The sequence below is a fragment of the Doryrhamphus excisus genome, linkage group LG8 (assembly GCF_037039965.1).
Source record: "Doryrhamphus excisus strain RoL-2023G ecotype Guam linkage group LG8, RoL_Dexc_Guam_v1.1, whole genome shotgun sequence".
Lineage (NCBI taxonomy): Eukaryota > Metazoa > Chordata > Actinopteri > Syngnathiformes > Syngnathidae > Doryrhamphus > Doryrhamphus excisus.
In genome coordinates this window covers 2,270,052-2,291,188 of record NC_136364.1, presented here as the reverse complement: position 1 = coordinate 2,291,188, position 21,137 = coordinate 2,270,052, and the positions used below count along the sequence as shown (strand labels likewise).

General features: G+C 46.1%; 2 protein-coding genes across 2 annotated transcripts; one reads left to right on the top strand and one right to left on the bottom strand.

Annotated features, from left to right (window-relative positions):
* The first annotated feature begins 4,698 nt into the window (after positions 1–4,698).
* ttc36 (tetratricopeptide repeat domain 36) lies at positions 4,699–5,891 on the top strand. The gene is made up of 3 exons (XM_058080336.2): positions 4,699–4,830; positions 4,927–5,115; positions 5,324–5,891. Exons 1-3 carry the CDS (start codon positions 4,725–4,727, stop codon positions 5,593–5,595), a joined length of 567 nt encoding a protein of 188 aa, XP_057936319.2. The 5' UTR covers positions 4,699–4,724; the 3' UTR covers positions 5,596–5,891.
* Positions 5,892–6,070: 179 nt separating this feature from the next.
* LOC131134886 (F-box only protein 40) lies at positions 6,071–9,373 on the bottom strand. The gene is made up of 2 exons (XM_078792944.1): positions 7,568–9,373; positions 6,071–6,232 (listed from the first exon to the last, which is right to left on the bottom strand). The coding sequence occupies exons 1-2, from the start codon at positions 9,371–9,373 to the stop codon at positions 6,071–6,073; spliced, it is 1,968 nt and encodes a 655-aa protein (XP_078649070.1).
* Positions 9,374–21,137: the final 11,764 nt, after the last annotated feature.

Genomic DNA, 21,137 nt, shown 5'->3' with positions numbered 1-21,137 from the left:
TTTCCTCACAAGGGTAGCGGGGGTGCTGGAGCCTATCCCAGCTGTCTTCAGGCGAGAGGCGGGGTACACCCTGGACTGGTCGCCAGCCAATCACAGGGCACATATAGACAAACAACCATTCACACTCACATTCATACCTATGGACAATTTGGAGTGGCTAATTAACCTAGCATGTTTTTGGAATATGGGAAGAAACCGGAGTACCCGGAGAAAACCCACGCATGCACGGGGAGAACATGCAAACTCCACACAGAGATGGCTGAGGGTGGAATTGAACCCTGGTCTCCCAGTTGTGACATCAAATAAAGCAAAAAAAAGCGGCTAAAACGTTGAGATTAATAACTAATAATAATAATAATAATAATTACCAACCATAATAACTAATAATAATAATAATAACCAATCATTATTGTGCTGATATGAGGCAATTATGACATCAGACCGGTAATTTGATAACATTAAAAACCCTGTAGCTCAGATCATTTCAAGAAACAATAAGACAAGATTCCTTCTACTGTGTGGGTGAGCAAATCAAGCGTTCCCTTTTTTTCTCTTGCCTGTGGTGTTAAGGGCCTGAGCTCACTTGCTAATAAACACCAGCTTACCAAATGCTAAATGAAGGGGAAGAAGGGCCACACAAAAAACCTTAGCCACCTGAAACGCCAGCACCGCAACATTTGAAACATGCAAAGGTGTTTCAGAGACTTCCGTGGCATCACACTGGCTGCTCGGATCACGTGCCCGAATACAGTGCACCTTGTTAGGTTCCCTCCCCTCTATACTTTGCTTCTCCTGATAGTGGTGTGCTAGTAGTCCTGGTATAATATTTCATTAGGACTCATCAGCAGGTACACTTGGTCACATCCTCATTCCTTCCATCCTTCTTACCTCCAGGTCACATCCTTATTCCTTCCATCCTTCTTACCTCCAGGTGTGCACTGAAGTGATTCCTGGTTCTCTGTGTGTGCTACCACCATTTTATCAAGGTTGTTGAATTTGAGCTTCAGTCTAGTCGGTGCTTTCTTTCCTTTAGCTGAGTGTGGAGCGTCAACGTGCTGGTGTGCCGGCCCCCGGAGTGATCAGAAAGACCTGACCACCCAGCTATTAAAAGCGTGTTGGAGATGTTTGGGTTTCCTTGTAGTGGTGTCTGAGAAAATGCCAATGCTTCTTCTTGAGTCTTGATGTTGTAGCGCTTCAGGCGTACAGGAGCACCATGTTTTATTCAAGCGTGCAGCTTTCATCCGGAAGAGCCCGGCTGGCAGGGAGGGCTCTGTGTTGGAGCGCCATCCTCAGGCGGACGCACAGGATGGCGCCAGAATCCAAAGTCGTCTCAGATTTGACACCTGTGACATTTTAGCCTGCATTGCTGGCCGGCATGCACGCAATACTGCGGCCCACTGCCTCGCCAAACGCTTCTCATTTTCCATGTGAGTTGCCCCGCCTGTGCGACGCGTGCGGCGGCGTGACATCAACTGTTAAATAGGACTCTCCAAAAGCAGGTAAAGCATCTCCTTGGATTTCCATGAGCTCATTTCCCTTTCTAATGGAGGACTTGAAAGACGAGATGCACGAGGACTCTGTCAGGCGCATCCTGGCGTGAGAACACTTGACTTTAGCAATGAGATGGAGGCCCTCCTGGGAATACATTCACATGGAAGCTTCAGCAACACTTGTTGGAAAAATCTGCCTCACCAAGGGCACAAAAAGTTGATATCACACGTAAGGATGAACTACATAACGATCTTTTTCTTGGCTTTTGGGTGCCACCATCACTGAAGGCTACCAACGATGGCAAAGAGGGAAGAAACTAGTGCCCTATTAGTTCTGTTTGCTAACAAACTGCAGTCAAAACTATCCCGCTTTTACATCTGAATGTCGCTGACTTTAAACACCTTATTTTAGGGTGCAAACTGGCACTCGTGCACGTCAACCTCAATAATACGGCCGGCACTGATGCACGTCAGCATCAGTAATACAGCCGGCACTCATGCACGTCAACATCAGTAATACAGTCGGCACTCATGCAGGTCAACACCAATAATACAGCCGGCACTCATGCAGGTCAACACCAGTAATACAGCCGGCACTCATGCAGGTCAACACCAGTAATACAGCCGGCACTCATGCACGTCAACATCAGTAATACAGCTGGCACTCATGCAGGTCAACACCAGTAATACAGCTGGCACTCATGCAGGTCAACACCAATAATACAGCTGGCACTCATGCAGGTCAACACCAATAATACACCTGGCACTCATGCAGGGAAACATCAATAACACAGCTGGTATTCATGCACAACAATACAGCTGGCATTCATGCACGGCAACCTCAATAACACAGCTGGCATTCATGCACGTCAGCCTCAATAACACAGCTGGCACTCATGCAGGTCAACATCAATAACCCAGCTGGCACTCATGCACAGCAACATCAATAACACAGCTGGCATTCATGCACGTCATCATCAATAATACAGCTGGCATTCATGCACATCAACAATACAGCTGGCATTCATGCACATCATCATCAATAACACAGCTGGCATTCATGCACATCAACATCAATAACCCAGCTGGCACTCATGCAGGTCAACATCAATAACCCAGCTGGCACTCATGCACGGCAACCTCAATAATACAGCTGGCATTCATGCACGTCAACCTCAATAACACAGCTGACACTCATGCAGGTCAACATCAATAACCCAGCTGGCACTCATGCACAGCAACATCAATAACACAGCTGGAATTCATGCACGTCATCATCAATAACACAGCTGGCATTCATGCACATCAACATCAACAATACAGCTGGCAGTCATGCACGTCAACCTCAATAACACAGCTGGCATTCATGCACGTCCAACTCGATGACACCACCGGCACTCATGTGCATCAACCTGATGACACAGTCATTCATGTGCATCAACCTGATGACACAGTTGGCACTCGTGCATCAACCTGATGACATACTTGGCACTCGTGCATCAACCTGATGACATACTTGGCACTCATGCATGTCAATCCCGATGACACAGTTGGCACTCATGCACGTCAATCCCGATGACACAGTTGGCACTCATGCACGTCAATCCCAATGACACAGTTGGCACTCATGCACGTCAATCCCGATGACACAGTTGGCACTCATGCACGTCAATCCCGATGACACAGCTGCCACTCGTGTGTCAAGTTGGCACTGGCCCAGCAACAATACCAGTGTGGTCGTTTTTTTGAGTAAAGTGAAAGTGAATAAAATGTGCTGTCCTCACTTAGCCACTCCACAGTTACCGCCACCAAGTACTAATCATTGCCGCCAGTTCGCAGCAAGCCACCAACGCCATCTACAGGACTGGAGCGGAACCGCAGGTCAGGATATTCCATTCAGACGAGTCAACCGGATGATTTGGCTTTGCTCTGTATTGCCTACAAAATGTGATGGTGATGGTGTTAGCATGAGAGAGTGCATTCTAATGGCCTGACTAGCTGGTTAGCTGGAGACTGTTTGCTTCTCCATATCCAGTGTGAGGCTTTTATCATTTCTATTTAAAGATGCTGATGCCTGATGAAAGTGGATTTCATTAAAGGCAATTAGGACATTTTCCCAGCAGCCTTTAAATGTGACAAACTGCTGCAACACTCCAGTCCGTGGAGTGGCTTGGAACTGCCTGCAGGAACACAAAGCCCTCGGCTGGCCACACATGGCTCTTCATTTCCCGACTGCTGCACCTCCGACACGCAGTACTGCTCTCAGGAGTACTGGTGGAAAGAGTATGCGCATAAAGAGTGTTTGTGTAAGGAAAATTGGTCTAATATTTGAGTCAAACTAACCTCTACATGGTCACCTTCACACCATCCACCCAAACTACGACCATCCACTGGTAGCTGTGATCCACGTCACGGGCACCCTGGTGTACGGAGTATTTGTGTAAGGAGTATTTGTATAAAGAGTATTTGTGTATAAAGTGTGTATTTCTGCCAATCCAATCCAAGTTTTATTTGTTTGTTTGTTTATTTTGTGGTGAAGCACCAAGTGTCCCTGAACTCACCACTCGTCAATTCTGTGCAAAGTGTGTGAGTGTGTGTGCGCGTGCGTTATGAACATCCAATTGTAAATAAGCGGCGCTACATTGACCTCTGGCGGTCAGTAATGAAACTACCATTTTCAATTTTTATCCCATTTCACCGTGGTTCAAAAATAATAATAATAAATATGCAAATTGTAAAAATATCGTTAAAATGGTTAAAATAGAAATTAGATTTTATATATCAATATTATAGAATAAATGTTATATTTATTGATATTTATAGGGAATATTTATCGTGCTTTTTCTCATTAGGACCCAGCTGGAGCTGAAATATTTGCATTAAAAATAATAATAAAAAATGCATAAACAAGCATGGGGGCAGACCCCATCAACCACCAATCAGTGGGTTCCTCCTGGAAGCCAATTGATATTCTCCTTGTACTGCAAGTTTTTATGTACTCGTACAAATACGTTTGTACTACAAAAATGGCTGCCAAAGGCTATTTTGCTTTCAAGGTTGGGATTTAGTGTGTGTGTGTGTTTCCAGCTAAGCACACACAGATGTTGCTCAAAGTCCACCCCCACATGCAGCCGCCCCCTGCCCCCATTGGCTGGGTGTGTGTTTTGGGAGAGCGGCCCATCAGCCCACACTGTGGGAAGCTGCCATGACCTTTATTTCCTTGCTTCCTTCACGATGGCGTCGGCCCACGACAGAGCGGTCCTGCAGGCCATCTTCAACCCCAACACCCCCTTTGGAGATGTCTCTGACCTGAACCAGGACCATGATGAGAGGGATGATGGTGAGCGTTTTCTAATGGTTCCCACAGACCAGCCCAGGATGTGATGGCGTTAGAATCCCAGCAGGACTCCTGAATGACATTTCTGCTTCCGTCCAGACAGTTCCTTTGACGCCAACTTGCTGAGGCGAGCGAAGGACTTGGAGGAACGTGGCGTCTCGGCGGCCGAGACCGGGGACTTGCAGGAGGCTCTTCAGATGTTCTGCCAGGCCATTCAGGTTCTCCCTCAGCGAGCGTCGGCCTACAATAACCGTGCACAGGCGCTACGACTGCAGGGCGACACAGAAGGTACCAACACGCTGACATCACCGAGAGCAAACATGGAGAACAATGATGGAGAACATCCAGCTGATCTTCAATCACAGCATTTTTATTAAGTATTCTTAAAACACATACAGTAAAACTGTAGAACTTATTATTATTAGTGATGTAGCTCCCCCTGCTGGACAATGTTGGTGGTGTAACTGTAGTTTTTGCTTCCCTCCTCTGCCCTCAGGAGCGCTGGAGGACCTGGAGCGAGCCATCTCCCTGAGCGGGGGCCGAGGACGGACGGCCCGCCAGGCGCTGGTGCAGCGGGGCCTCCTGCGCAGGCTGGCAGGGCAGGATGACAAAGCCCGGGCGGACTTCCAGAAGGCGGCGGCCCTCGGGAGCGCGTTTGCCCGGCAGCAGGAGGTGATGCTGAATCCTTACGCGGCGCTTTGCAACAAGATGCTGTGCGAGGTCATCGACAAGCTGCGCCACCCTCACGTGTCTGCAAATGACCTTTGACCTCATCCAATAAACTTTTATGTACAACATCATCCTAAAAACCAGCATGGCCGTCTTCAAGAGACGATACCAAGTTTGACCAGCAGATGTCAGTGTATAGCGGCATCTTATTTGAATGACATGCATTGCTTTGAATGATCATGTCAGTTATTAAATAAATACGTCATGTTTTTCATATATATATGTATAGTGTGTGTTTATTCTTTATGAATTTATATGTATGTATATTAAGATCCAACACAGACATATTCATCCTCTGTTTCATAATTTATCAATATGAGTGCACCATGATGTGCAACATCACCACAGTTTTATTTGAATTAGTTATTAAAAATGTTATCGATCAGCCTCAGTCTATGGATTATATTCTAATTAAAATGATAAAATGTAAATTAAAGGGAATAGTAATAATAATGCTGATGATGTAACAATGAACATGTCCCTACAGGGAGTCCCCAGAGTTCCAGAGTTCCTATCAGAGGTCTTTGCTGACCTCTGATAGGCCCCTGAGCGCCACAGGCTGGGTGCGTGCATCCCGTTGGTAGAAGCAGCACGTGTGGAGATGCTCCGCCATGGAGGGTGTATCGCTGAAGCTCCATCGCTCCACAGGGGCAAAGAGCGAGCTGAACTCCCAAACCTGCACAGCACAAAGACACCGTCTTACTTGACGTCTTGACGTCTCTGGTTCTATAGTATTTATTTCCTTTAGATGGCGCTAGAGCAACTTTCTTTAACCTCCAGCCAAGATTTACAGTACTGACCCAGCTGCCGGGTCACCGTAAGCACGGCTCAGACCGCCAGGCGTCCCTGCGGTCCCGGACAACAATGTGTAGATTTAGCCATAGCTAGCATCCTCAGCATCATTACTCTTCCATGCTCAACGCACCCTTCCTCGGGTGACCTTTGACCTCTTCCCAGAGGAGCAGAATCTCCCCTGGCTGCGGAGTTGTGTGCGTCCCAATACTTTTGCATCTACGTGGTAGGTGACCTTGCTGGAGTTGACCTCACACATGTCAAACATTGCGTCCCAACGTCGACAATAGCACGCTGACTTGTTTCCACACACGCTGCATTGTTTACAAAGCAGCAGCTGCCATTTTGGATCATTGCTGACATTTCCCGATGACAGCGAACATCTCACACTTACATTCCAGAGAGGACTCGCTCATGCACTCATAAAAATATGCATGATGCTGCCGTGCACGGTAGGAATGGCTGTGATGGAAATAAAAAGTGGATTTAAAAGTCCGATGATTATGAATATGTACGATCTGAAATACTTGTTAGCCTTGATGTTGGAATGCACTTTAAATGTCAGCCCTGCTGTGCATGTATGTGAATGGGTGTGTCTGTGGCTTTAATGCTAATGAGCAGTGTGTGTCTCCAAAAAATTGGAGTACTTTGGACATATACACTAACAATGCAGCAAGGTGATAAATGCCATATATCACATACAACGTAGTAACGTGCGGGAGGACACAAACACTAGCAACACTAGCGTAGCTAACATTATATATTAACATCATGCTAGCTTAGCATATTTGTTGAAGAAAAAAATACATTCTGCATTTTAAGATGTGTAGAGAAGCCTGCTGTTTTACAAAATGGTGGAGGTGGGCTCAGCTAGGTCGAGGCGGGTCAGACTTAGAATCGTTTCCATGAGGAAGGAGCCAATCACAGGGCACATATAGACAAACAACCATTCACACTCACATTCATAGCTATGGACAATTTGGAGTCGGCAATTAACCTAGCATATTTTTGGAATGTGGGAGGAAACCGGAGTATCCAAAGAAAAGCCAAGGAGAACATGCAAACTCCACACTGAGATCCCCAAGCGGAGAATCCAACCCAGGTCTTCATTAGGCCCTAATGCAGACGTGTATTCCCTACAAGGGAATTTTACATAATAGGACACATTTAACCACCGTCTGGGAATGTGGTGTGTGATGTTTAGAAGTCAGATACTTGCCTTTTTCCGACTCTTCCAAGCGCTGCCCCCATGGGAATAAGTCTTCTTTTCCCACTTGAGAGAAACCATCCCTCGGGTCTGCAGCAGGGTGGCGCACACCTCCCTCATGAGACGTGAAACCTGAGACAGCTGCGACAGAGTGAAAGTGTCGAGGTGTCTGGCGATGTGCTGCAGGATCTCCAAGGGCAGGCGGCTGAGGGGGTCGGGGCGGCGTGAGGTTTTGACAACTTCAAGCAGTCCTGATGGGGCATGTGGCTGGATGACCAACTTTTTGGCCCCATGGTGATATTTGACCTCCGCTTGTTGACCGGCGGGGTGAAGCCTGGTCTGGGCAAAAGTACAGCCGAGGTACGCCAGGGGGCACCGTTGCTGGAACCATCCATCCAGACCGGCCTGGATGTCAGAGTGCATGTTCCTGAAGTGGGAGCGGTATTCATCCCGGCGGAAGAAGAGGCCGCACTTGTAGCTGAAAGCTGAGCTGGTCTTGTTGTGTCTCCTGGTAACAGATTCGGTTTCTGTTTGGACATACAAACAGCGAGGTTTTCCCGCTATAAGATCTCCAAGCGAGGCCTCGGCTTTGAAAGGAGCCAAACTGAAGATATACGTTTGTGTCCCGATGTCAACGTACAGCGCGTCAGTGCTGGTGCTCTCCGAGATGGAATGACCTTTGAGTTCTTTCTCCAGGCAGCACAGCAGTGTGGACCTGACCTCGTCGCTCTTTGGGAGGTCCTCAAAGCAGAGGCCCAGATCTGCCGTGTCCACACATTGGTGCAAAACCTGGGTTTTACGACTCGGGTCCTTCAGGTGGCAGCGCTTGGCTCGATAGCTGGTGGGAACGTTGAAGGAGCGGATAGTCTTCACCTCGATGGGTTCCAGGTTGCCGTAGACGAAATCCTTCTCCCTCGGCGTGCAGGCAGCAAGTTGGCCGAAGTTGATGAGCATGGCGCCGTTGTGCACCAAATACATGTTATACTCGGCTATGTTGGCCTCCTTGCCCAGCCGCTCCAGGACCCCATCCTGCCACGGTGCCAGGCCCGTTGCCCCGGTCATGCTGGGAGAAGCAGACCTTTCTCTCTTCTCGATCTCCTCACTTCTGGCATTTGTGGCGGTCTGGTCACACCCGTTCTTTTCCTTCTTGAAGATCCTCTCCCAGGAGATGTAGTTCTCCAGGCTGTCCACATCTTTGCTTTTGGTCAGGGTTTCCCGCTCCCTGTCCTTGACTTCGTCTTGTCGCATCAGTGTGCAAACATTTTGTGGACCTTCAGAGTCTAAACAAGGGGAAGCTTCACACTCATCCTCAAAGACGCCAACATCTGAGAGGTGAGTGTCATCTTCTGTAAATTCAGGGAAGATGTTCTTCATCTTGATGGACTCAAACAGCAGCTCTTGATCCCTCAGAGCCAAAGCAACATCAAGATGCGGATGGCTTTGTTCCGCCACGTTCCTGTAGAAGCTAGAGTCCGTGTCGGGAACAGGCCAGCGGTTCCACTCCTGAGAGCAACTGACCACGCTGGCAGGACACACCTCCAAGTGCTGGGCCCGCCTGTGGCGCGGCATGGCCAGCGGGCAGCCGTAGCCGGCGTTGAGGCAGGTCACCGTCTCGTTGGGGCACAGAAGGAGGTGTTCCTCCTCCTTGCAGGCGTGGAGAGCGGCGCCGCAGTTGTTGGGACACTTGACCATCAAGCAGCCGATGGAGATCCACGGAGGAACCTGGCAGTGGGCGTCGAAACAGCGCTCACAGTGCTCATGGCGCACCGCTGGCATCCTCCTGCATCCTCGCCGGACAACACCACGTAGATCAGTCATCAGAAACTTTACTAGTGGTCATTTACCGTTGGCACACTTTGGACTATAGAACATAAGGATGAAAGATTATGTGTATAGTGACAATAAAGGCAATCTATTCTATTCTATTCTGTTCTATTCTAATTCGAAACGACAAATGGATCAGTGAATCAGTCTTCATCAAGCGTGATGGAGAGATAAAATGCTGCAAAACCAAAACAAAGGACAGCAAAGAAGAGCAACAATTTCTCACCCTTGTGTTGTTGACGCGGCGCAGTTGGGACTGACCTCTGCACCGCAGCGTCTGCACGCCTTTTAAAGATCAATCAAGTATTAATAGACATGACAGCACCGCCATTGTCTCTTTAGGAGGCAAGGTCAAGTTACAGCCATCACCATCATCACCGACACGTGTGTGTGTGTGTGTGTGTGTGTGTGTGTGATAAGCCAAGCGCTAAACACTTTACTGGAGTCTGTCACTGTGGAATGTTTACCAGCAGCTCCAACTGTTATGACTTATGGTATATTCATATACATTCATAGTCATATATGCAGACACGGTGTTATATTATCACATGGATGCTTATATGCAATAAATAGTGTATATTATATGACATATCTTACTTGATGAAATAAATATTAGCATGCAGCGTGGAGTTTTGTGTTGACTTCTCTTTCCCACTAGATGGCAGTCTCCTTTCACTAAAAATAAAAATCTAGTTCTGTTTTCTTCTGCTGTTTGTTGGAAAGCTCAATTGCTGGTTCAGTCCCAGTTTTTCAGTTGTGTAGTGTAGTGTAGTGTTGTGTAAATGTGTGATTAGTTGTGATTTGTTCATTCATCATTGTTTTTTTTTTGGACAGAAAGGACAAAACATTCTTGTATGAGTAAGTATAAGTATAAGTAATAGTACTAGAACATAAGCTTTTATATACAATCGTGTCTGAATCAGGCGGTCCTGATGCTGCGTCATCAGCAGGCGTGCCTTGGAGGTGGGAAAGCACGACACAAGTCAAAGATCATAATACTAATTTATTTTTGCTTTAGTTCTGCTGCTGTAAGGAGCATAGATGCTGGGATTCAAGTCTCATACTGCATTCAGTCTTATTCTACACGATACTATACTATATAGCACAATATCATACCATACTATAGTGTCTACGCTATAGTGCTCAGTACTATGCTATACTTGCATTGTACCATGTGGTACTATACAGTACTGCACCATATTATACTACACTATGCTACACTGGACTATACTATAAACCACCTTGCTATATTTCATGTCAACAGCCAGAGTGTGCAACTTTGTACTGCATTGTTTGTGCTGGATGTTTGTGCCACATAGAAAAGTGCAGCTTTCCACTTTGGATTCTTATTTGGGAATTTAGCAAGACGAACATGTCCTACTTGTTGATGCTAGGAGAACATCTTTGATTTTCGGAAATGAATAAATACAGCCTCCAACTGAGTATTTGTTCATGTGGGAAGGCATTGATTGGCAAGGAAGTATCATTTAGCTGCTACCAATACTTGCTGGTATGTTGGTATACCTGATAGGGCTAAGTATGTTCAGCATTTGATGATTATTTACATGTACGTTGCATCCATCCTCTCCTCTAATTAATCACACCTTCATTTGCTGCACAATTATCTATTCCTTTCACTCCCAACAAACACACACACACACACACACTTAGATAAACACACACAGAATAGCTCCAATCTGCAATATGCATGGTGCAAGTCCACAATGAAGACGGTATCAGCTACCCGGCTCTCCTCTATCGGCGCCTAAATCAGCATCACATTTACTTTCACTCTCTGCAGCACCTCTACGCTATACCATGTACACGATAACGGCACTACACCTATAGCATTCTTTGTACTCTCAATACAGCACAATTATATTGTATGCAGTTTAATTGAAGTACAGTTATGTATGTTTGCAGTAGTGATACAGTATATTGTTTTAAAACATATTTGACTTCCTTCTTGAAGGGAATAAACATCATTGGTGAAACTTCCAAAAGATCAGATGCCTTCTATAGGCTCCAGGACACCTCTGGGACCCTAAAGAGGATAAGCATAGAGCATGGATGGATGGATGGATGGATGGAAGATGGATGGATGGATGGAAGATGGATGGATGGATGGAAGATGGATGGATGGATGGATGGATGGATAGATGGATGGATGGATGGATGGATGGATGGATGGATGGATGGAAGGATCGATGAGGGAAGGATGGATGGATGATGGATGGATGGATGGATGGATGGGTGGGTGGATGAATGGATGGTCGATGGATGAATGGATGGATGACGGATGGATGGATGGATGGATGATGGATAGATGGATGGATGAATGGGTGGATGATGGATGCAAGGAAGGAAGGAAGGAAGGATGGATGAAGGAAGAATGGATGAATGGACGGATGGGTGGGTCGGTGGGTGGCTGGGTGGGTGGATGGATGGATGGGTGGATGGATGGATGGATGGAAGGAAGGATGGATGGGTGGATGGGTGGATGGTGGATGGTGGATGGGTGGATGGATGAATGGGCGGATGATAGATGGATGGAAGGAAGGATCAATGAAGAAAGGATGGATGGATGGGTGGATGGGTGGATGAGTTGATGATGGATGGATGGATGGATGGATGGATGGGTGGGTGGGTGGGTGGATGGTGGATGGATGAATGGATGGGTGGATGGACAGGTGGATGATGGGTGGACAGATGGATGGAAGGAAGGATGGATGAGGGAAGAATGGATGGATGGAAGGATGGGTGGCTGGATGGATGGAAGGAAGGATCAATGAGGGAAGGATAGATGGATGGGTGGATGAGTAGATGATGGATGGATGGATGGATGGATGGATGGGTGGGTGGATGGTGGATGGATGAATGGATGGGTGGATGGACGGTTGGATGATGGGTGGACAGATGGATGGAAGGAAGGATGGATGACGGAAGAATGGATGGATTGGATGATGGATGGGTGGATGGGTGGTCGGGTGGATGGAAGGATGGATGGGTGAATGATGGATGGGTGGATGGATGGGTGGATGATGGATGGATGGATGGACGGATGTGTGGGTGGATAGGTGAATGGATGGTGGATGGATGGATGGATGAATAGATGAGTGGATGATGGATGGATGAATGGATGGGTGGATGGATGGGTGGATGGATGGGTGGATGATGGATGGACAGATGGATGGAAGGAAGGATGGATGAGGGAATAATGGATGGATGGATGGCTGGATGGATTGGATGATGGATGGATGGGTGAATGATGGATGGGTGGATGATGGATGGATGGATTTCTTCAAAAATGACTCATAGTCATCAAAAACGGCTTATGACAAATGTTAAAATGGTGCATTCAGGTGCATCACATAAATAAAAGTTGCCGCTGCATTCAGGGACACTTGTAAATCACTGCAAACACACCCACACATGCACATGCAGCCCAAAGTAGGTGATATTTCCAAAACCAAGTGCTTGCTCATACAACAATAAGACAATGTTAGAAAAGGTTCTACTTCTAACAGACATCAATGTTAAACAAAGCTGTGGACAGATACTACTTTATCATGATTGGTCAACTTTCCCCTTCTATTGGCTATGAAATGAATATGCTGACTTAAACCATAGCCATCCTGAGTCAAGATGAAATGAAGTCTATTCAAATGAAATGGATGGAAAAGAAAGGATGTCAACATCAGAGTGGAATAAAAAATATGGAGGATGATAACTAATGTATTTATCAGGGCTCATGGCAAACTTCATCCTAATGTCACCATGGAAATACACATTTTGTCACCCACAACTACTTCAACATGAATGAACCTGTGAATTATCTTCAATGTTTCATTAACATAATAAGGTTTATGTTTTTTAAAATGTCAAATGTCTGAAGGGGTACGTGGGTGTAAAAAGTTTGGGAAACACAGCTGTACAGCATACAGCACATATGATATATACACATATATGATAGTATAATATGTATAGAGTATATCATAGTATAATACATATAGAGTATATCATAGTATAATACATATAAAGTATGTATATCATAGTATAATATATATAGTGTAGTATATCATAGTATAATACACATAGATTATGTACATCATAGTATAATATATATAGAGTATATCATAGTATAATACATACAGTGTATATCATAGTATATATGTAGAGTAGAGCATATCATATGCAGGCGTTGTCCAGCATATGTCCAACAGAGTTAGTCTTGTAATGAAATTCATTTCCATGCTTCATCTGCAGCTCCAAAGGGGAATAATTACAGCAAGTCCATTTACTGGAGCCAAGACCAGAACCAGTGGCGGGGCACAGGTTAAGCACTGACACGGGCGCCGTGTCGTTTCCTTTAATGTGCTGAAATACGAGCACACGCTTTGAAAAGATCCAACGTGATGGAAATGTAAAGCAGTCGTAAAGTGTCAGCGTTTGGACCCCAGGAGCATCTTTTATGCTCCTATAAATCTCAGCCAATTGCAGGACTTCATTTCCTCCTAAAGATTGGCCTCCTTTGGGAATTTGCATTTTTATTGAAGCTGGCAAACATATTCATAATCCAAAGTGATGGACAACACAGGGAGCATGAACACACCATTCAATGTTCAATCATGTCATGATGACCACGACAACCACTACCAAAGAACCTCTCATTTGGGAGCCTTCTGTCATTGGTAGCCTTCTGTCATTGGTAGCCCTCCATCATTGGTAGCCTTCACTCATTGGTAGCCTTCAGTCATTGGTAGCCTTCAGTCATTGGTAGCCTTCTGTCATTGGTAGCTTTCAGTCATTGGTAGCCTTCTGTCATTGGTAGCCCTCCATCATTGGTAGCCTTCAGTCATTGGTAGCCTTCAGTCATTGGTAGCCTTCAGTCATTGGTAGCCTTCTGTCATTGGTAGCCTTCTGTCATTGGTAGCCCTCCATCATTGGTAGCCTTCACTCATTGGTAGCCTTCAGTCATTGGTAGCCTTCAGTCATTGGTAGCCCTCCATCATTGGTAGCCTTCACTCATTGGTAGCCTTCAGTCATTGGTAGCCTTCTGTCATTGGTAGCCCTCCATCATTGGTAGCCTTCTCTCATTGGTAGCCTTCAGTCATTGGTAGCCTTCTGTCATTGGTAGCCCTCCATCATTGGTAGCCTTCTCTCATTGGTAGCCTTCAGTCATTGGTAGCCTTCAGTCATTGGTAGCCTTCTGTCATTGGTAGCTTTCAGTCATTGGTAGCCTTCTGTCATTGGTAGCCCTCCATCATTGGTAGCCTTCAGTCATTGGTAGCCTTCAGTCATTGGTAGCCTTCAGTCATTGGTAGCCTTCTGTCATTGGTAGCCCTCCATCATTGGTAGCTTTCACTCATTGGTAGCCTTCAGTCATTGGTAGCCTTCAGTCATTGGTAGCCCTCCATCATTGGTAGCCTTCAGTCATTGGTAGCCTTCAGTCATTGGTAGCCTTCTGTCATTGGTAGCCTTCAGTCATTGGTAACCTTCAGTCATTGGTAGCCTTCTGTCATTGGTAGCTTTCAGTCATTGGTAGCCTTCTGTCATTGGTAGCCCTCCATCATTGGTAGCCTTCAGTCATTGGTAGCCTTCTGTCATTGGTAGCTTTCAGTCATTGGTAGCCTTCAGTCATTGGTAGCCTTCAGTCATTGGTAGCCTTCAGTCATTGGTAGCCCTCCATCATTGGTAGCCTTCAGTCATTGGTAGCCTTCAGTCATTGGTAGCCCTCCATCATTGGTAGCCTTCACTCATTGGTAGCCTTCAGTCATTGTTAGCCTTCTGTCATTGGTAGCCCTCCATCATTGGTAGTCTTCTCTCATTGGTAGCCTTCAGTCATTGGTAGCCTTCTGTCATTGGTAGCTTTCAGTCATTGGTAGCCTTCTGTCATTGGTAGCCCTCCATCATTGGTAGCCTTCAGTCATTGGTAGCCTTCAGTCATTGGTAGCCTTCAGTCATTGGTAGCCTTCTGTCATTGGTAGCCTTCTGTCATTGGTAGCCCTCCATCATTGGTAGCCTTCACTCATTGGTAGCCTTCAGTCATTGGTAGCCTTCAGTCATTGGTAGCCCTCCATCATTGGTAGCCTTCACTCATTGGTAGCCTTCAGTCATTGGTAGCCTTCTGTCATTGGTAGCCCTCCATCATTGGTAGCCTTCTCTCATTGGTAGCCTTCAGTCATTGGTAGCCTTCAGTCATTGGTAGCCTTCTGTCATTGGTAGCTTTCAGTCATTGGTAGCCTTCTGTCATTGGTAGCCCTCCATCATTGGTAGCCTTCAGTCATTGGTAGCCTTCAGTCATTGGTAGCCTTCAGTCATTGGTAGCCTTCTGTCATTGGTAGCCCTCCATCATTGGTAGCCTTCACTCATTGGTAGCCTTCAGTCATTGGTAGCCTTCAGTCATTGGTAGCCCTCCATCATTGGTAGCCTTCAGTCATTGGTAGCCTTCAGTCATTGGTAGCCTTCTGTCATTGGTAGCCTTCAGTCATTGGTAAAATTCAGTCATTGGTAGCCTTCTGTCATTGGTAGCTTTCAGTCATTGGTAGCCTTCTGTCATTGGTAGCCCTCCATCATTGGTAGCCTTCAGTCATTGGTAGCCTTCTGTCATTGGTAGCTTTCAGTCATTGGTAGCCTTCTGTCATTGGTAGCCCTCCATCATTGGTATCCTTCAGTCATTGGTAGCCTTCAGTCATTGGTAGCCTTCAGTCGTTGGTAGCCTTCTGTCATTGGTAGCCCTCCATCATTGGTATCCTTCAGTCATTGGTAGCCTTCAGTCATTGGTAGCCTTCAGTCGTTGGTAGCCTTCTGTCATTGGTAGCCCTCCATCATTGGTAGCCTTCTATCATTGGTAGCCTTCAGTAATTGGTAGCCTTCCGTCATTGGTAGCCCTCCATCATTGGTAGCCTTCAGTCATTGGTAGCCTTCAGTCATTGGTAGCCTTCTGTCATTGGTAGCCTTCAGTCATTGGTAGCCTTCTGTCATTGGTAGCTTTCAGTCATTGGTAGCCTTCTGTCATTGGTAGCCTTCAGTCATTGGTAGCCTTCAGTCATTGGTAGCCTTCTGTCATTGGTAGCCTTCAGTCATTGGTAGCCTTCTGTCATTGGTAGCCTTCAGTCATTGGTAGCCCTCCATCATTGGTAGCCTTCAGTCATTGGTAGCCTTCAGTCATTGGTAGCCCTCCATCATTGGTAGCCTTCACTCATTGGTAGCCTTCAGTCATTGTTAGCCTTCTGTCATTGGTAGCCCTCCATCATTGGTAGTCTTCTCTCATTGGTAGCCTTCAGTCATTGGTAGCCTTCTGTCATTGGTAGCTTTCAGTCATTGGTAGCCTTCTGTCATTGGTAGCCCTCCATCATTGGTAGCCTTCAGTCATTGGTAGCCTTCAGTCATTGGTAGCCTTCAGTCATTGGTAGCCTTCTGTCATTGGTAGCCTTCTGTCATTGGTAGCCCTCCATCATTGGTAGCCTTCACTCATTGGTAGCCTTCTGTCATTGGTAGCCTTCAGTCATTGGTAGCCCTCCATCATTGGTAGCCTTCACTCATTGGTAGCCTTCAGTCATTGGTAGCCTTCTGTCATTGGTAGCCCTCCATCATTGGTAGCCTTCTCTCATTGGTAGCCTTCAGTCATTGGTAGCCTTCAGTCATTGGTAGCCTTCTGTCATTGGTAGCTTTCAGTCATTGGTAGCCTTCTGTCATTGGTAGCCCTCCATCATTGGTAGCCTTCAGTCATTGGTAGCCTTCAGTCATTGGTAGCCTTCAGTCATTGGTAGCCTTCTGTCATTGGTAGCCCTCCATCATTGGTAGCCTTCACTCATTGGTAGCCTTCAGTCATTGGTAGCCTTCAGTCATTGGTAGCCCTCCATCATTGGTAGCCTTCAGTCATTGGTAGCCTTCAGTCATTGGTAGCCTTCTGTCATTGGTAGCCTTCAGTCATTGGTAACCTTCAGTCATTGGTAGCCTTCTGTCATTGGTAGCTTTCAGTCATTGGTAGCCTTCTGTCATTGGTAGCCCTCCATCATTGGTATCCTTCAGTCATTGGTAGCCTTCAGTCATTGGTAGCCTTCAGTCGTTGGTAGCCTTCTGTCATTGGTAGCCCTCCATCATTGGTAGCCTTCTATCATTGGTAGCCTTCAGTAATTGGTAGCCTTCCGTCATTGGTAGCCCTCCATCATTGGTAGCCTTCAGTCATTGGTAGCCTTCAGTCATTGGTAGCCTTCTGTCATTGGTAGCCTTCAGTCATTGGTAGCCTTCTGTCATTGGTAGCTTTCAGTCATTGGTAGCCTTCTGTCATTGGTAGCCTTCAGTCATTGGTAGCCTTCAGTCATTGGTAGCCTTCTGTCATTGGTAGCCTTCAGTCATTGGTAGCCTTCTGTCATTGGTAGCCTTCAGTCATTGGTAGCCCTCCATCATTGGTAGCCTTCAGTCATTCGCTCTCATTGGTAGCCCCCTGTCATTCACCCTCAGCCGAGGCTACCAATTTTGGAGAGAGGGTTTGCGGCATGGCAGTGGGTGTGGACAATGACTTGCGCCACCATCCTTCCTCAGTGTGCTGACCCCCACCAACACATTTTGCATGAATAACAGAGCCCAACTTACGTGGGGATCTAACGCCTGCTTTACAAACGGTGAAGTGGTTTATGGGAAGATGAATGAAAATGTTGGTAAAATTCTTGTGTGTGTGCCTGTGTGCGTGCATATGTACATGTGTGCGTGGTGTTAGCTGTGTTGACATTCCAGCAGAAAGTGAAAAAAGAAGAAAAGTGGGAATGATGAGCTGATTCCAGTCTGACAGCATGAATGATTCAGTCGCTGCAGGCTGCTTTTAATTTGACAGGAATATGATTGGCCTGCCATCTGGACGCCATATTGGAACATATGGTCAGAGGAAAGAGGCGAGAAGTTCAAGTGCTTATGAAAGGACCTTGCCTTCACTTAATGAAGACATCATCATGCACGTCTCCTTCCTCCCATCGCCCTGCAATTCCACTACAGCATTCAGCAACGCTGACCAATCAGCATGAAAATGTTTATTGGCATATCAATTTCGCTGGCAGCCTTTATTGGTCTTTTAATTAGCAGCACTAATTAAAAGTAGCTTGTAATGAAGGCCGTGCAGGTCCACCCTAGGGTAAAATCTCCTTGCTGTCACTTCATAGAAACCAGACTGAAGAATGGAGCTGTGACTTGGAAATGAGATCTTTTCCTTCGCTCCGTCAGGAGCTAATAACTGCGCCGGGACGGGGCGGCGTGCCGGGCGACATCGGTGGCCGCTTCATGGCCAATATACGGCCGTAATAAATGACAGGTCTTATAAAATGCATGGAAGTTGTAAAGCAGCGTGTTGTGAGCAAGCCCAGTCATAAAGTGCAATGACACAATTTATCTCTTTGCTCTTGTTCCGGCCCAAAGAACTTTTATATGACTTCAAGTTACCACCCCCTCATCTAAACAGTGTTATGAAGACTGGGCACGTCACAACATCTCTAATATGACCAGTATGCTAATATGGCCAGTATACCAGTATGGCCAGTATATCCATAGTGCTGCAACAAAAAGAACTTAGGAGAAAACTAGGATGATAAATACACCAATAAATCCCACAATACAGTGACGTGGATAATCAATACTTTGTCATGTTTTCCTCCAAACAAGAAGAGGGATCAGCACCTTGGTGCATTTGTTCAGTAGAACAATGGTATGAACGGAGTGAGCCCATTTTGTCAGTCATACAGTCTCTTTGTTTTGGTGGTTGGAGGCGGGGCCGCTAGCATACACACAGAGTACAGAAGGGTTTAACATAGTAGAAGTAAAATCAATATATCGTCCAATCTCTTTTCATGTAGACCCACCAATAAATCGGGATCTTTGCCTGCATAGTCCGCATCACTGCAGATGCTGCAATCCGCTATGACCAAACCCAAGGTACTTAAACCCTTCCAGTTGGATCCTTTGATCTGAGCAAGAACCAATGACTCGGACTTGGAGGTGCTCATTGTCATCGCTACAAACCGAGTCTTTCATGGATGTATTCATTTTTTTTAAACCTAATCTTTTACTTTGGACAGCAGTCTTTCATGCTTACATGTCAGGTTTAATTTTCAGTTTCAGTGTCTTTATGTGTCAGTCATTATGTGATTGACAGGTGATTTTTCCGGGGCGAATGGAGGACTTCCTCCATTTGTGATTGTGTGAAGTACTCCAAGCTTGTTTTCGGCACATTTCCAGGGTAAAACAGTCATCTTCCATCACGTGCTGTTAATAGAACAACCCCCCCCCCCACCCACGCCGCCCACCCACTCATTCAACCACCAGCAGCCTCCAGTTGTCATGAGGTCACAGCATAAAGGACGAATGGCTGCCATTTAGTCAGCATCCCCAAACTGAAGACATTTTTCTCCATCCGGCGGGGAAGCGGGGTCTAATGGAGCATGAGAGTGACAGTACCCCCCCGCCCTCCGCCAATTCTCTGAAGGGGCACAACTGAGTCACGCCCCCCGTTTGGAAAAGAGCTGCAGGCGGCGCTTGTGAGAGGTCATCATGCTGTGCGAGACCGGCCTGATTCACGGGTAAACATGGCTGCCGGTAATTGGAGAGGACCGCAGCCGGGAATTTCATACATTTCACATCAAATCCTGAATGCCAAGTTGCAAGTGACGAGTCTGTGCACCAAAGGTTGCTTGTTAGCATCTTGAATAGTTACTTACTTACACTTTCCATGGCTTTCTCCATTTTGCTGATCTTCTGAAATCTTCCATCCATTAATTTTCTGTTTATTCACTGGCAGCAGTCTCAGTAGGGAAGCCCAGACTTCCTGGTCTCCAGCCACCTCTTCCAGTTCCACCAGGAGAACACTGAGGACATAATCCTTCCAGCGTGTCCTAGGTCCCCTGGGGCCTTCTCCCAGAACACCTTACCAGGGAGGTGTCCGGTTCAGTGACTGCAGATGCTCTACTGATGAACAAGATCTTAAGATACTTGCAGTGTTGTTATGGCAACGACTACAATAACAACATTATTGTGTTGTTAAGATTATTTGTTAAGATATATTTTAGAAACTGAACAATTTGATACAATGTGATTCAGTCATTACATTGAAAGCAAAATTGAAAATAAAGAAACTAATTGTATAAAAGTCTCATCCCCAAGCATGCTGTACAGCAAATCATTTGTAAATAACAACAAATTTTATGTAAATGCATAACAATTCTGGAAATATGTCCCATTGCTTTATTTAAAAAAATATATACAGTAAAGTCTCGTTATATCGATATTCTCGGGAGTTGGAAAAAATACCGATATAACCGGACTATCCATATATCCGATCCGAACTGCATATATCCGAACTGCATTAAAAGTGGGCGGATCTTTGATATGGCATGTAATTTTCTCCTTGAGTTCATGGATTGCGTATCTAGCATGCTTTTGTACTACAATACATTTTGTACTACAGTAAATAAAAATAAACTTACGCTGTAGTGATTACCGGTTACCGGGACATAATTCACCCCGGAACTATCGATAGGGAAGGTGTTGCCACCCGGAGGGGTAGGCGCGAGGGACGGGTGTTTTCCGCTGTGTGTGCTGCACTCTGGTGGTGGTAGTGTGAAAAATAAAGTTGACTGGAAGCAGCCGTTCGCCGTGTTCTTTTTTGGTATTGAAATCCTTAAGCAAAGATTGATTTAAGCTGCTTTTGTATCGATATAAGCAGACCAAATTGGCTGGCGGGAGATGAAAAGGGCATCCTAGTAACCGGATT